We start from the raw sequence: 16,554 nt of genomic DNA on the forward strand, positions 1-16,554 counted from the left end.
CCCTGGGCCAGGGGAACAATATTAAAGCCACCAAGAAACACTCTTATGTTTTTAATTCAGGAGGGCCACACCGTCCCACTGACCAGAAAAGACCCACCTTTAACCCATTCTCCATTAACCTACTATTTTTTTTCCCTGCTGCTCTCCACAGCATGCTCTCTTTCCTCTGCACTTCCATATTTCAACTGTACACATATACAGTTCTCTTCTTGTACACATATACGGTTCTCTTCTTTCCATTCTCACAAGTCTCTCTTGAATTTATCTGAATGTAAGAATGTAGGAAGAGCTTTGCTGAATTCATACGCTACAGGGAAACTTTGATGCAGGCGGGCAGGCTGCATGCCAGCTAGAGAAATGGATGCCAACTCCACAACAGAGCCATCTGAATCCAGGAAAGGAAGGAGAACCACAGGCATTTCCCCCTGCCCATGTTGGCTGCAGGTGTTCCCATGAAGCGGTGGGGAAAAGAACAGCTAACAGCAGGAAAAGGAATTTCCCTAAGGGACTGCAAAAATTCAGTAAGAAGTCTGCAGGACCACCCTATGCCATCCTTCCGCTGTTTATCCTTAGATACAAAATGTGTACCCAGGAATGTGTCTGCTCTGCTGTTGCATCCTTCAGAGATGCTATTAATTGTCAAGTGCAGAACTCCAACTTCCTTTTTTTTTTTTAGAAAGGAATCAAGTTTATAGGCCTTAGGGCTGTGAAAATAGGCTTGAATAGTCTGTGTAAAATCTCTGAAGACAAGATAGCTAATAGCTTAGCAGCCCAAAAAGCGTGTTCCCTTCCATGACTAGCAGAAGCAAAATAATTTATGCAAAATAAATTCTAGATTCTAGTTATAACATCATTTGTCCTGGACTACCTACCCTTTTTAGCGGCTGGTTTCCCAGTCTCATGCCCATCAGCGCTCAGCTTAAGAGAGCTAGTGTGGTAGGGTAGACATGATGATTAATGTGGTCTTGAGAGGCCCACATTAAAATCCCTGCCCAGGCAAGCCATGGTGACTCAGATAAATAGTCAAATACTTACTGCAGAGAGTGAGAATCTGTGGACTTGAACCCTAAAGTATACTAGTCTTCTAATCTATGACACCATTTTATAGGTTGGAATATTCTCCATTTGTGCATTGCCCTTTCAAGTTAACAGCACTGCTTTCCATCATTTAAACTAAACAGCCCACCAGATTCCTTGGATTGTCACATTTGCTTTTTGCTCAGTTTCTCCAAGCTGCTTATGCATTCCTGCCCATCTGTCTTTAGTGAATAACTCTATTACCTGGTTTTCCACCAGCATGGCAATGTCCACAAACATGTCATGAAGCTCCTTGATACTACTTTCAAGCCGCAAAATGTCCTTATGCCGCCCTTCAATCTCACTCAATGCCTGCTTTGAAATCTGAGAATCCATTATCTAGAAGAAACCAAAAGACTGTTATTTGTAAACAAGCCATCAAAACCATCCACTTCCAAGTGGACACTGGGAAACTTTCAGCACCTTAAGCGTCATATGTTCCACACCAGCCTCTTTACCTGCATACACCTTTCTGTTCCTGCTTCCCATCCAAAATCTGCTGGGTTTTTTTATTATTTGTGTATCTCCAACCCATGAAACTTGTGTGCCATAGACCCATGCCTTGAACTCAGGATCATCTAGTCCAGGGGTGTTGAACATGCAGCCTTGTGACCAAATCAGGCCCCCAAGTAACTGGCTATCTGCTTCCTTCTTCCTGTCTTTTGCTTCCTTCTGCATCACCCCTTGCTTTGCCAGGCTCTCTCTATTGCACAGCAGAGCTAGTGAGCCAAGCCTCTCTTCCTTCTATTGGCTGAGCCTCCTCCCCCTCCTGTTCCCCTGGGGAAGGAAGGAAAGAACCAGAGCTTCTTCTGCCCAGTTTCCTGGATTGCACAGGAGAGTTACAAAGAAAGCGCCTTTAAGACCAAGTGCTAATGTTTTAAGTTTAAAAAAAAAAAATCTTTACTTGTGTTTGTCTGTGTTCTTTATAAAGTTTATATCTCTGCTACCTAATCTTACATAGGTACACACATGGCCCGTCCCAACATGGCCCATCCCAACAAAGTCCCATTTATGTCAGATCTGGCCCTCATAACAAATGAGTTTGACACCTCTGGTCTAGTCTATTCTCCCCTCAGAGTACCAAGCAGCACTATTCAGTGGCACTTACCCCGGATGTGAATATTGCAGGATTCCCACTCTCTAGCATTTCCTCCAGCTCCTCATCTGTTGTATTCTTCCCAGCTGTATCCCGGGGTAGGGAGGGTGGGTTAGAAAAAAAAAGAGTGACATATATTAGAACAAACACTCAATATAAGCTGTAAAATACACCAGGCTAGGAAATGGGCTGATGGTTTTTATTAGTTAACAGTGTTTATTTTGGCATGGTTAACTTGGGTCACGAGACCAGTGAGATTTCAGTCTATAACCAGGGGGCTATGCATTTCATGACTGCACCATTCTTGCATAAAAATGGGCACCTGTCACTGGAGACCAAGCCCTATGAGGAATAGTTGAAGGACTTGGGAATGTTCAGTCTGGAGATGAGGAGGCTTAGGGGGGACATGATTGCTCTCTTTAAAGGCTGCCACTTAGAGGAGGGAAGGGGGTTGTTGGCAGCAGAGGAGAGGACTTACAATAATGGGTTTAAATTAAAGGCAGAAAGGTACCGGCTAGATATTCAAAAAAGCTTTTTTACAGTAAGAGTTGTTCAACAGTGGAATCAGCTACCTAGGGAGGTGGTGAGCTCCTCCTCACTGGCAGTCTTCAAGCAGCAGCTGGACAAACACTTGCCAGGGATGCTCTAGGCTGATCTTCCATGGAGCAGGAGTTTGGACTAGAGGGCCTGTATGGCTCCTTCCAACTCTAAGATTCTATGAAATTATCCTGTACTAACAGGACTGCTCTGTGTACAGCTAAAGTAGTGTAAAAGAAAAGCCTTATTGTAAAAGTCTGTAATGATGATGGCATGTATCCTACTCTTCAGCTCTTAATGCTGACAAAATAGACTTGGAAGACAGAACTATGTAAAAAAAATGTTGCCTTGATGCCAGAAGGATGGGATGGTGACAGCTATGGGAGTTAGGCTCTGCAGTGAAGCTTTTATGGTGGAGACTTGCTCATTAGTGATCAAACTGTCTCCAAAACCACTCTGAGAGCACCCAGCTTGTGAGTACCTATTGCAGTCTTAAGTGCATGGCAGAAAATAAACATCAAGAAGTGGAATGCCACACCAACGGCAAATAAGGAGCACCAGAGAGCATTTAACATATCTGCCAGGAGAAAAGAGCCTTGAAGGGAAAGCAGGGAGCCTTCTGCAGCTCTAGCAGAAGAGAAGGCCAAAGCCAGCCAGCAAACACAATATACGTACTAATCTCAAGCTGCCTCTGGATCCTTCCTTTGCTCCGTTCCCGGAAGTCGACCTGAGCCTCATTGTACTTCGTCATCACTTCAACGAACTTTCGAGAAAGAACTGAATGCTGGTGACAGAAGAAATGACGTCACAAGAGCTCCTAACACTTTCATTCTAACAGTCTGATCTGCTCTACAGAGAAGAGTACAATAATGTTCACTGGGCTTTAAGTTATAGTAACTGTAAACTTAAGGCTGATCCTTTGAAACGTGAAGAAATTTTAGGGTAGATTTATTACTACATGCAGATCTACGATTCTTTAAAACTAGTTTGTGTTTACTAAATGCAACCACTGAGGCTGTAATGCAACGAAGAAAACAGGTTTAGGGAGAGAGGCACTTAATTTTTACTCCTTCAGTCATTCTCCCACCCAAAGTTTTCTCCCAAGCTATTTTTTACCCCAGTAATAGAATATCTGCAATGGTAAATATAGTTCAATGGAGGCACTTTTTGGTAGGAAAGGGTAAAGCAGGGGTCCTCAAACTACAGCCCGCGGGCCAGATGCGGCCCGCTGAGGACGTTTATGCGGCCCGCCGGGTTATGGCAAAATCAGACCGGAAGTGACATTCGACCTAAACTCGCGCTAGCAACGCACACTTCCGGCACTGGGCTGGGGCAGCGGAGACAGAGTGTGAGGTGATACCAAGGTGAGGTGAGTTCCCAGGCCGGGGTGTGTGGTGTGGGGAAGGAAGAGAGATGCAGAAGACGGAGAACTGACGGCCCACAGCCTTGTACAGTAACGGCAGTCCGGCCCTCCAACAATCTGAGGGACAGTGAACTGGCCTCCTATTTAAAAAGTTTGAGGACCCCTGGGGTAAAGGGTTAAAAGCCCCCTTCAATCTCTCCTTTCCAACTGCTGCATGTACAGTTTATAAAACAAACACTGCCCTTATATTCACAGATCTACAGGTAATGCGTAGTTCTGCCCTCAAGAGTTTACATTAAAAATGACACAACTCCCTCCCCCTAAGTTTTTGCTAGTGTAATATGAGACTTTTACCTTTGAGGAACTGAAAGTCATCTACTAATGTGGATTTCAACAAGGAAAAAACCCTTCCAGCTCTAAACATTTCAAATTAAGAAATATTAAGGAAAGAAGGACGTTGTGGAATGTTCAGAGTATTCTCAGGTGTCTCTCTTCATGTTTCCCAGGCTGAAAGGCACATGCCAATTACTGAGCACTCTACATACTGGGCAGAAACCATTACTTCTCTCTCTCTATGTCTCTTCCCCAAACCTGGCTCTGTTTAAAAAAAAAACTTGCTTTCAAGGCTTGATCTGAGTTAACACTATAGCTTGGAACTAGTTTTTAAGATGCCAGAGCTCTTAAATATAGGAAATGAATGCTTCTGAGCATGTGGAGAGAAGCTTCTCTCAGTAAAACCATAGCTCAACCCTGAGATTTTGACTTCCAAGATAAAATCATCAGCATAGTACAGTTAACCACCTGTACTATCCAAGAAATAAACGTTTCTCTCTCCCTTTCCTTCTGCATCTGCAAGCAAATGCATCTTGCTACCTGTATGTAGTTAATCAAGAGTTTCAGCGTATAAGCTTTTGAGAAAGCTCCCTTCATCAGACACCTAACATTGAATCTGTTTTACTGCAGACCAATACAGCTAAACTATTTGTATGTACTTGTCACTCTGCTTACCTGGGATTTTCGTATCCGCAGATCTGCTGATGACCGGACTTCATCTTCTTCAATGTTCCGCTCCATGCCTGTAAATGCAGGGAGCTGAATTCAATGTTACGAAGTGCAAGTGTATCTGAGGATGTTGCATATAGACTTGTACTGAACTGCATGTAAAGACACCATCCATAGCACTCAAAAGACACTTTCAGCCACTGAATATAAAAGGTCCAGAATGGATAAGGGTCCATTAGCATATAGGAAAATTTAACAGGAGTCCAAGTTAAGAGCATACAGGATTAAATACACTTGCCAAAGCATGATGCACCATTTATCAAGAACTTTAAAAAGCCCTGCCTGAGCCTAACTCACAAACTAGCAGAGGAAAGAAAACTGCAAATGAGTATTAGCCTTTAAGAGATGGGCAAAGAAAAGTCTCATGAAAAGACTGTCCAGCAGCTTGCTAGAAAAGTCAAGGGGGAGGGGGAGCTAAATAAATTAGACATGCGCAGTTAGTGGTATCTGCCTAGTGTCCTGTGGAATGCATGTAGCCCATTCCATATCCCATATATATGCAGAGTGTGGCAGCTTGCCTGCTGACTGCATCACCTGTACGGGTGAGCATATGGCCGACGTTCCACAGTCTGCACTGGCTGCCTATAGAGTATCGGGTCCATGTCAAGGTCTTAGTTTTGAGTTTTAAAGCCTTGTGTGGCCTGGGACCAACATACCTGCGGGACCGTCTCTTCCAATATATGCCCTGGAGGCCGCATCATTCGGCCTCCCAAGATCTTTTGACCATCCCCAGTCCAAAAGATGCCCGTCTTGCCTCTACCAGGGCCAGAACTTTTTTGGTCCTGTCCCTGACCTGGTAGAATCAGCTCCCTACGGAGATCCGGGCCCTACCTGGCTTGTTAGCCTTTCATAGGGCCTGTAAAATGGAGCTGTTCCGCCAGGCTTTTGGATGAGGCAGCGGGCATCCATTTGTTAGATCCGTTGGCCTCCCCTGCTGTACCATGATGTCCTACCATCATCAGTGGTGAAAAAATTATGCCATTAATATAGTATTGCTAATTCATCATTATTCGGACTGTTTGTTACTGACGGGGGCCAGCGGATTATGTAACATCATAATATATGGCATGTAAAGTGCTGATTAGATTCTGAGCTCAATGCCGTAACTGATTTTATTATGATTTTAGCTGTTTTTGATTGTTTTATTGCATATTTGATGTACTCCGCCGTGAGCCCCAATGGGGGGAATAATAATAATAAATTATATTGCTTCACCTGTAGCAAGTCCTATAGCTGCTTCCCAGATCTCTATAAAGCAGTCAACATGCTGAGTGTCATGCACTATTTCTAATTTCGTAATCCTAGCCCTGTCGCCTTGCTCATCAAATGTCTCACTATGCGATGCGCCTTGTGCCTCGATGAGAAAGGCAGGGTATAAATAAAGTAAATAAATCCATCAATTGTTGAAAGCAGACAACGGAAGGAAGGCAAACTGAAAATTGGACCCAAAATCCCATCTAGAAAATTCCTAAAGGAAAATATAAAGCTGGTATTTATTTATTTAAAATATAATTGTCCTGTTTTTTTCAATTAGAAAGAATGTGCAAAGCATCTTACAAAACAGGACTAATTAAAAATTAACACAATAAAGCAATGTTAGGGGGAGGTAGTTGCGAATTTCCTATGTGCAGGGGGTTGGATTAGATGACCCTGGAGGTCCCTTCCAACTCCATGATTCTATTATTCTAATCCAAAACACAGATAAAGGATAAGCCAATAATACCTGATAAGAGCAGAGAGTTCCACTAGAATAGCAACAATAAGCACCCTAGAACAAGATTACTTGGAGAGAAATAAGACAAAAATGAAAGCAATGTCTCATTTCTCTCAAAGTAATCTTGTTGCCGCTGAGAAAGATTAGACATTCCCTGGACTATCAGGGCCAATTTCTTTGGTGAATGGAGATGGGTCAGCAACAAGAAGGTAATAAAGATAGCTGGCCTCCAAAAACATCTGGGATACAATTTCTAAGAAAGAGATGGCACTAACGATAGCTCCACCTTTTATATGGCACTGCAGAGGGGAGCAACAGGTAGGATAGCTCTCCACTATAGTAAGTGAACTGACTTACGCAGGAGCACAAAATGCACTAGCAAATAAGTGGACTGAGTTTTTCAAAGCAAGCCAAAGAAACAGCAGCTGTCACACGCCACAACTACCTCCCCATTACCTCATTGCAGCCTGCCCCACCCCTCTCTCACACTGCACTGCCAGAAGCTGCCCCTCCCTCTTCCTCCTCGCCCAGGCTGTGCACGCACCCAGCCTCCCCCCTCCCTTGTGTCAGCTCTGGAGCTTTCCCCTTAAAATTTTCTAGCTACGAGCCTGTACGGCAGACACAAATTTCTGGGTTATTACAGGGTTGCCAGGTGTGAGTCAGGAGCAATGTTGTGACAAGGATAATATAACTCCAAAGGGAATTCTAGCCATCAAATTTAAAGGGACTGAGCTCCTTTAAATACCTTCCCCTTCACTGAAAATAACAGAGGATGGGGGCAACTTCTTGTTGGAGCTCATAGAATTGGACCCCCTGGTCCAATTTTTCTGAAATTTGGGTGGTGAAAATTTAGTGCCTCTACTTCAAGAAATAGCCCTCCCCAGAGCACCAGATACCCACGGATTGATTCCGCATCATTTCCCTATGGGAACTGGTCTCCATAGGGTATAATGGAGTGAACATTTCCTCCTCCCCCCACACTTTCTGCTAACCCTGAAGTAGCGGGGAGAGCCTCCAAACCAGGGGATACCCTGCCCCCAACTGGGAATTGGCATCCCTAGGTTATTTCAGGGTTTCTCTGAAATCTAATGCAAAATACAGGTGATACTATCCAGGGGTGTGAAACAGGTGGCCTGTGGGCCAGGTCCAACCCCTGAAGGGCTCAGATCCAGCCTACAAGCAACTGACCTCCCCCCTCTCCACAATGCCTCTCTAACTGTCAGAGAGGCGCAGCCCTGTTGGGCTTTCCTCTTGCTTCTGCAGACTCAGCAGCAGAAGCAGGAGGAATATTTCCCCCAGCGCCTCTTTGACTGTCAGAGAGGTGGGGACAGTTGGGCTTTCCTCATGCTTCTGCAGCCTTCCAGAGGAGGAAGATCTCCCCACCCGGCATCTCTCCCGACTGTTGGAGAGGTGGGGGATGCCTAGGCTTCCCTTGCATTTCTGCGACCATGGCTGCAGAAGCACAGGGAAGATCTTCTCTTCCCCCTGCACTTTTCCCAGGCTGTCCTGGAGGTGTGGGGTGGCTGGGCTTTCTCTCTGCTTTTGCAGTCAGCTGCAGAAGCACAAGGAAGGTCTCCTCCCACCCCACCATACTCTTCCCAGGCTGTCCAGGAAGCGTGGGCTGGACTTTCTTTGTGCTTCTGCAGCCAGGCAGACAATCTCCCCACACCACACCCCCAGCCTGACAAGGTCTCATTTATGTCAGATCCAGCCCTCAGGAAAAATGAGTTTGACACCCGTGATCTACCTGTTTGAACATCTGTATTCCTGCACACAAAAAACCTGATTGGGACAGGACTCCTTAAGTTGCATCTGCAGGTGTTTAAAAAAACTGAGGATGTCACCCAGCTTCATGTGTTTGCTGTAAGATACCTTGGTATGCATGCAACAATCGTGTCTCTTGTGCAAAGTAAAGAGACACCCTCGGTAAGAGCTGAGGCATACAATGAAGAACCCTTGAGGGTGGCTCTTACTTTTAAGTTTGTTTCGGACACTGTTCGCCATTTTCTTGATTTCTGCTGTGAGCTGATCCAGATCATCTTTTGTCTCTGCAGAACACAAGAAAAACATTAGCTTTGGGAGGTATAAAAACAGCCACAAACATCCTTAAGCCAGCACAGGTCTGTAGCCACAGGGGGGCCCGTCAGGGCACTGCCCCCTGACTTCAAGGTAGGGCCCCTTGATTTGGGGGGGGGGCAGTCTGCTCTCTCTCTCTCTTTTTACCATGGCTGAGTCACTGAAGTACCATCAGCAGAGGTCGGAACTGGGAGATCTGAGCAGGGTACTATGCACTGCAGCAGCAAAAGTAGCAGGTGGAGAGGAGGGAGGCAGAGTAGCGGGAAGTGGAGGAAACTGTATGGAATGAGCCAAGGATGGGCGGGGGGTGGGGGGGACAGATGGAGCTGCTGACTGCAAAGTGTTAGGGTGGGGGAGAGGGAGGTGGAAGGAAAACCCTCTGCTTGCATGCAAGGTGTGGTCTCTTCTCAACTCCACAAAGTTTTAGAGATGGCTGCTTCAACTTGGCCACTTTCAGAGCCTCCAGATTTTGCCCCTACCCCAGAAAGCTTCTGAGAAGTGGCAAACCCCACAGTGGATGGGAAAGAGTGCCCCCTGACTTTTTAAATAGCCCACTGACTTTTAAAATCCTGACTGAGCCAACACCTCCCAGCTGTTCAGGAAGACAGGAGAGGGCTGGGGAGGTCTATTCTTTCATTCCATTTCATTCCACTTCCCCCCACAGGGAGCTCAGAGAAACCCGCTAGGTTCTCCTGTCCTCAGAATCATCACAACAACTGTGAGGGGCGAATTAAACTGGCAATATGTGTTATTCTGGTGAGCTTCATGAACAAGCAGAAATTTGAGCCTGGGTCTCCTAGTCTGATACTCTAAGCACTATATCACTGACAGAGGGAAGCCCTCGGGGCCCTGACATCTTCACGAACCCTACTCTTCTCTTCTCCCAATGTCTCCATCCCTCAGAGAAGAAGGAAGTCCACAAACATGCTGCTAAGGAGTCTGTATCTTACTTTGTTCAGGGATAGGGGCAGACAGGATAATGCTGTACAGTCTTTTTGCTTCTTCTACATTCTCAGCAATTTTATCAATATTTTGCCGTGTTTCTTCAATCTGTAAAGAGATGAAAAGGTGAACGGATGAACACATTGAAATGGGCACTCTGAGAGGCCAGAGCTGACCACCCCGCTGCATTAGCTTGAAACTTTCATCTCATTCTAAAAATTACGCCAACACATGTGTTCAGGTTAGCAAACAACAGCTGCATCACTCTGAAGGAAAGACATCTCTCAAAACAGCACATGCTCCAGAGGAAAAGACGCCATATGTAACCATCTACCACAAAACAGAAATATGAGATGTCAGTTAGAAAGACAAGAGTTGATAGCACAATGTGTAGCATCTCTGTACATTTTACCTCAGGGAAAGATCTTCAATTACAATGGCAGATGACCCTCCCCAAAACAAAGATGTTTAAATGTCTACCTCTTTCATTTATTTTCATCTCCAACTATTCCACCACTAAAATGCTTTGCTACATGAAGATGTTTAAAGGATTCTCTAACTAGTAATCTGTAAAATATTTTCAAAAATGTCACTAACCTATCACTTCTATACAGTCCCCCTTGATATATGCACTGGGGTGATCTCTTTACAACAGAATGAAATCCCAAATTTTGTTTAGAGATTAGGCATAGAATCACAGAGTTGGAAGGGCCATATAGGCCATTTAGTCCAACCCCTTGCTCAATGCAGAATCAGCCTAGGGCATCCCTGACAAGTGTTTGTCCAGCCCTGCTGAAAAACTGCAGCTTAAAGACTTATTTGCACACCAGTGCAAATAAATGGAATATAGATCTTTCAACCATAGGGAAACAAAAGCCACTAAACAAAAGCTTTCCCGGGTTTCACATGGATATTGACACTTCCCTGTTCAGTTTCTAAAACAGAATGTGAACTCCTAACTCTGCCTACTGAAACACCACAGCTCTCAGCACATATTATCATAACCATAACTTTAACTGACTAAGTGAAAGAAGAAAGCATTTGTTTCCCATTCGACAGCTGGAGGTTCCCATGGTGTGACAGAAGCTGAATCCAGGCCTCTACATCCCTTACACTTTACTTTAACCTGAAGGCTACTCTTTCATCTCCCTGCATCTCCTCACCTCTGCAAAGAACTCGTCCATAAAAGCTGTGTTGTCGATGGCAATTTCCAGATCATCATCAGTATCATCCTGATTCTGTTTCTGTAAAGGAACAAGGTGGCATTAGTTGGAAGAAAATAATCACATGGACGTATCTTGCACCAAGATTCATCATCCTTTGTCCTACCTGTTAGCGAAGGAAACATTCAATTCCTGTAGAATGAATTCACAAGTCTTAAAGTACTTCACCCGTACCAAGAATATAATTCCCTGTACGCCACTGAAATGCACGCATGCATGTCGGATCCAGCCTTCAGATGAAAGCCAGATACCAAACACTACTTGGCAGAAGCTTAATGCATAGTACTTAGCCAGCTTTCTATGCCAGTGCATCTGTAACATTTCAGCACACACTGATTAACATTTCTGCAGACGCAAAAACTTCTGCCTCCTCCCTTCTGCAGGGGGAATTTTAGGCTGCTGCAGGAGGAGAGAGGGGGAAAATACTGGTCCATATAAGGAAGCCCTTGCATTAATGGAAATATCAGTTAATTTAATTTTTCTGCCTGACTGGGGAGTCTTAGTATGAGGCGATTCCCTACCTTGTTTGTGAGTGACCCTTTTATTTGGCTTTCATCATCCACAAAGGGGCTAGCCAATTTATTATTAGACATAGTGACTGATGCTGGTCCCAGCCTCAAAGGAAGAAGATGAAGAAGATGATATTGGATTTATATCCCGCTCTCCACTCCGAAGAGTCTCAGAGCGGCTCACAATCTCCTTTACCTTCCTCCCCCACAACAGACACCCTGTGAGGTGGGTGGGGCTAGAGAAGGCTCTCCCAGCAGCTGCCTTTTCAAGGACAACCTCTGCCAGAGCTATGGCTAACCCAAGGCCATGCTAGCAGGTGCAAGTGGAGGAGTGGGGAATCAAACCCGGTTCTCCCAGATAAGAGTCTGCTCACTTAACCACTACACCAAACTGGCTCTCCAGCACAAGGCTCAGGGAAAACACAGGCTGCACAGTAAATAATCAACAACAATGAACAAGAAAGTTTCTCAAAATCTATAAGGGAACAATCCCACTTTTATACAAGATCCAAAACAATGCAGACTCAATTAGAAAGCATAAACAGTCTGTACAAAAATTCACCCTCTTGAAATGGAACTCCTGTTCCTCATGTCAGATTCCTGTGGAAATGCTTCTGGTGTTGCCAAGTTTTCAATGGGTCCAGGCACACAGTCTCACTGAAAAGCGACAGAACACTAGCCAAATTCCCATTTCCCACAAAGGCTTCCTTAGGCTTGCATGCTTATAGGACTCGTTTCACAAAAATACGAACGCTCCAAGTCATGCATGGAAGCTGGCGTCAATTGCCAGCCTCAGCACAAGAGCAGGAAGGTTGGAGAGCCCTTGAAGATGACTGGGAAAGAAGGTTCATGCCATGAGCCCAAAGCTATCAAGTTGAATGGTTATTTGGACACTAGGGCGCAGGGGAAGGAAGTGACTGCGTGAGGCTCATTTCCATTCTATGCTTGACACTCCCTCAAATCTTCAAGGCAGTCCTCCTTTCCACATCCCCATTTACACATGTTCCTTTAAGCCTGGTTCTGCTTTGCAACAGACTGTTTTGGATGTACTTATAAACGCTGAAGAAGTGATTTGCTTAGCTCCCCCCACCCACTATAAACACTCATTTGCAAAACCGAACCCAGAAGGTCAATGGAGACCTAGGCTCACAGCAGTCTTTTCAAAAACTATCATGATTGAGCCGGAAGCAAATAAAAAGAACCAGTGGAACGGCCTTTTAACCAGCAAAGGAAAGTCAGGTTTATGTAGAGCAGGGTTCAAAGACTGCATACTTTAATATGAGAATATCTGATAGCACATTTACACTCTTCTTCCTAGTAGAAGCCAACAGAAACAGAGAAGTTTCCAGTGAGCTGATCAGGCCCATGTAGCATACCATGTGCACTTAGTCTCATCCCCCAATACACTTTGGACTCTGTAGCTTGCACACGCTTTGAGGAAAGGAACAAACGATTGAAAGACAGGGAAGGAAAACAGGGTGCATGACAACTGTTTCATTGGCAAAGACACAACTAGCCACCAGTATGTCGCAGGCAGGGCTAGCCCAGCAGGAACTCATTTGCATATTAGGCCACACCCCTGACATCACCATTGTTTCACACAGGGGTTTTTGTAGGGAAAGCCCAGCAGGAACTCATTTGCATATTAGGTCACACCCCCTAGTGCCAAGCCAGCCGGAATGGCATTCCTGTGCATTCCTGCTAAGAAAAAAAGTCCTGGTTGCAGGCCTGGTTACTCCTTGGCTTAAGGTTGCCAGGTCCCCCTGGGCACAGGTGGAGACGGGTGGGCTAGGGTTACCAGATCCAGGGTGGGAAACTCCTGGCAATCTGGGGCAGGAGCCTGCAGAGGACAGGGACCTCAGTAGGGCACAATGCAACAGATTCCGCCCTCCAAAGTGTCCTTTTTTCCGGGGGAACTGATCTCTGTAGTCTAGTGATGAGCTGTAATTCTGGGGGATCACCAGGTCACACCTGGAGGCTGGCATCCCTACATTGGCTACCCGTAAGATTGTAAACCTCCCAGTAGGGCTACATCTGATCTCCAGTCCAGACTATATAGATCAGGTTCCCTGGCGGAAACGGCAGCTTCACAGCTTCAGCTTTACGCCCCCACTGAGCTCCCTCCCCTCCCAAGACATTGTCCCCAAATCTCCAGGAATTTCCTAAGCCAGAGCTGGCAACCCTAGTTACCCACTAAGAAACATTTTGGCTAGTGGTGCTGGGGAAGGGCCTGTGGCGCTGGGACCAGGAAGTGGGGAACTAAAATAGATTAAATAATAATAGTTCTCTCCACCCGCCTCCATTCCCACTGGGATCACATTATCACAACACATGCCTTGCTACAATTCAGGAGAAAAAGAATTAAAAGAGACAGAAAAACCACTCCAGAGAGAAAAAAAGAAAGCAATCCCCGGTCTCCCACCCCACAGAGCCTAGCCAAGTCAGAAGGAAGTTATTCCATGAAGTACCCAAGCCCATCTCCTACCTGAGTGCCAACACAGTGCCAATCTCTGCCAGTCCATATTACGTAACTCCTCCAGCTCTGCTGTCCAACCAGGCCATGGGAAGTGGCTCTGATGCCTGCATGGCACCTTCTGGCCTCACTTTCTCCCTCCCTTTGCTGGCTGTGGTTGTCTTGACTACCTCGTGGGTGCCAGTCAAGGAGGGCAGAGTCAGCTGCTGGGCTCCAGCTGCCTTTTCTGGCTAAGGGGTTCTTAGGATGAAGTGATATTACTAAGTGCTGGACATGAAACATGATACAGATGAGGAACAGCTGAAGACAGCCTACTGCTGTCGGCAAGCGGAGGGAGAAAGCGAGGCTGGAAGGAGCCATGCAGATGTTGAAGCCACTTCCCACAACCTGGTTGGGAGGCAGAGCTGAAGGAGGTGTGGAATGTGGACTGGCAATAATGTATTGTAATGTTAATTTGTATTAGACAGACTGACTTTTAAATTATTTTTGTACAGATTTTAGACCCTTTTAGAATGTTCTTTTGTCTTGACTCACATTGGCATGTTTTATCTATTTGTATGCATATGTGTATACATCTATTTTTTTCATTCCTTCCTCCCTTTTATCTCGCCTTTAATGCCAATACAGGTAACTGAACTGAACGGCAATTCAAAAGAAGGCACAGGAGAAGGCGAACCATGGGCCCAGTGTGGTGCCAATTAACTAAATATTCAGAAACCTGTTTTCTGCCATTGAACCATGAGGGGCATGGCTCTAAAGTGAGGGGACATGGCCCTGAGATTCCCCACTACAGCTATGGGTCTGACCTTTGTAAACAAACCTGAGAGAAAGGCATGCAACTGCAATAATTAGAAAAAGAGAGACACATGGGCAGTTTGCAACACTTCTAGTGAAACAAACCAGAATAAACTAAGTGGTAGTACATAAAATGAGGAAGCAGTAGGAAATCAAGTCTGTCTAAACATTGGCACTCTTCTACTCAGAGAAACAGAACTGGCAGTTCTTTAGACAAGACATCCTTGCAAGAGCTGTATGTAGTGTTACAAGCAATGCTTTAAGTCTCTTACTTTTGATGGGGAAATTAGCTAAGAGACTTGGTAGAGCGAATTTAGGAGCGAAGATCTTTTCTTTCAATGATACGGAGTTTGGGTTTCAGCCAAGAATAGTCCAAGCAATTGTATTTTTATAGTGTTTACTTAGGATATGTAGCAAGAGGATTTACACACACACACAGATCTTTGTACAAGCAATCCAGAGAATAAGAAAATAGAGATTATCAATAGAGGAATTCAAGGGTTGTTGAAGCAGGTAATATTCACCTGATCCAGAATAGGAGACGTCCATTCAATGGAAAGTACACGGAGAGGAACGTGGAACAGCATAACGCACCCTATCGACCCAATTACAAGCATAACGGGTGGTACAGACTGCAAATGGCGTCCTACAGAATGCACACGGAGGTGGGTTTTTGACCCACACTATATGGGGGTTTGACAGATGGGGGTCGTTGGTTACCAAGGGATTTTGATGTTCCATTGATGACTATCTTGAATTGCTATGTTGGGAAACTTCGCCCATTTTGCTAGGGTGATAAACTCAAAGCTATTGAATAATTTGTTACCGGTTTTTGGCTGACACTCGGAAAGGGATCAAAGACCTTTAAGGGTAGGATCAATCAAATTATGCATTTGATTGGCGTTAGCAAGGTAGAGGTGATAGGCTGGAGGAAGAGACAATTGGCAAGTAGCAGAAGATCAGAGTGAGAGTAGTACTTACCCGCAGTTCCCATGTTATTATGCATCCCGTTTGGGTGGAGGTGCTGGAGGGGGAATGGGTGAGACTACGCTGAGACACAGACTTCAGGCACCAACCAAAACAAGCTCTCTACTGGGTCCACTCCACCTGTTTAGATGGAGTGTTTTCTTGGCCTGTCTTCGGTCGGACTCCATTTTGTTTAACAGAAGTAGGAGACCCTCTCTCTTTATTTGCACTGGGGTACTCCGTTTTTATCAGGCAGCACCTCACAGTAACAGTAGCCTCTTCCTCCCACCCAAAGTGGATTTTTCTCAAATTCTTCTTTTGCTTTGGTCTCCTTGTGGTCTGCATAATTCCACACTCTATACAGCGCTGCCTCTGGGCCTCAGTGCCTGGTCTTAAAATAGCACTTAATTAGTCACTGCTAGCTGAGCAACATAAATTAAACAAACTGCACCCTCAGAAAACTCATCCTGCCTTAAGGAGAAAGGTTACAAAGAAGGGGCTGCACTGGGGTCAACAAACAGCTTACCAATACTATAAGGAATGCTGACTAGGAAATCATACTTCACAGTTAAAACTTTTCAAGAGCGGGAAGAACAGAGACAACCAAAAGAGACACCCTTTTATTATACATCTGAGAACAATTATTCTGCTAAAGAAAGATTTCATGTATCTTTACTTTAAACATATGGTGCTTATAACAGATGGATCTCAACAATCTAGG

The 16,554-nt window shown here is 45.1% G+C and overlaps 1 protein-coding gene across 2 annotated transcripts in view; it reads right to left on the reverse strand.

Moving 5' to 3' along the window:
* STX3 (syntaxin 3) overlaps positions 1-16,554 on the reverse strand; it is a 66,672-nt gene that overhangs the window by 7,588 nt on the left and 42,530 nt on the right. For both annotated transcript variants that reach the window (XM_060261226.1, XM_060261224.1), the window contains exons 2-8: positions 11,031-11,111; positions 9,876-9,975; positions 8,823-8,897; positions 5,082-5,149; positions 3,386-3,494; positions 2,186-2,259; positions 1,282-1,416 (exon numbers count right to left, since the gene is read on the reverse strand). In XM_060261226.1, coding sequence (XP_060117209.1) covers positions 1,282-1,416; positions 2,186-2,259; positions 3,386-3,494; positions 5,082-5,149; positions 8,823-8,897; positions 9,876-9,975; positions 11,031-11,111 — 642 coding nt within the window. The remainder of the gene's footprint in view (positions 1-1,281; positions 1,417-2,185; positions 2,260-3,385; positions 3,495-5,081; positions 5,150-8,822; positions 8,898-9,875; positions 9,976-11,030; positions 11,112-16,554) is intronic.

This window comes from Heteronotia binoei, chromosome 21, assembly GCF_032191835.1.
Source record: "Heteronotia binoei isolate CCM8104 ecotype False Entrance Well chromosome 21, APGP_CSIRO_Hbin_v1, whole genome shotgun sequence".
In the NCBI taxonomy this organism is placed as follows: domain Eukaryota; kingdom Metazoa; phylum Chordata; class Lepidosauria; order Squamata; family Gekkonidae; genus Heteronotia; species Heteronotia binoei.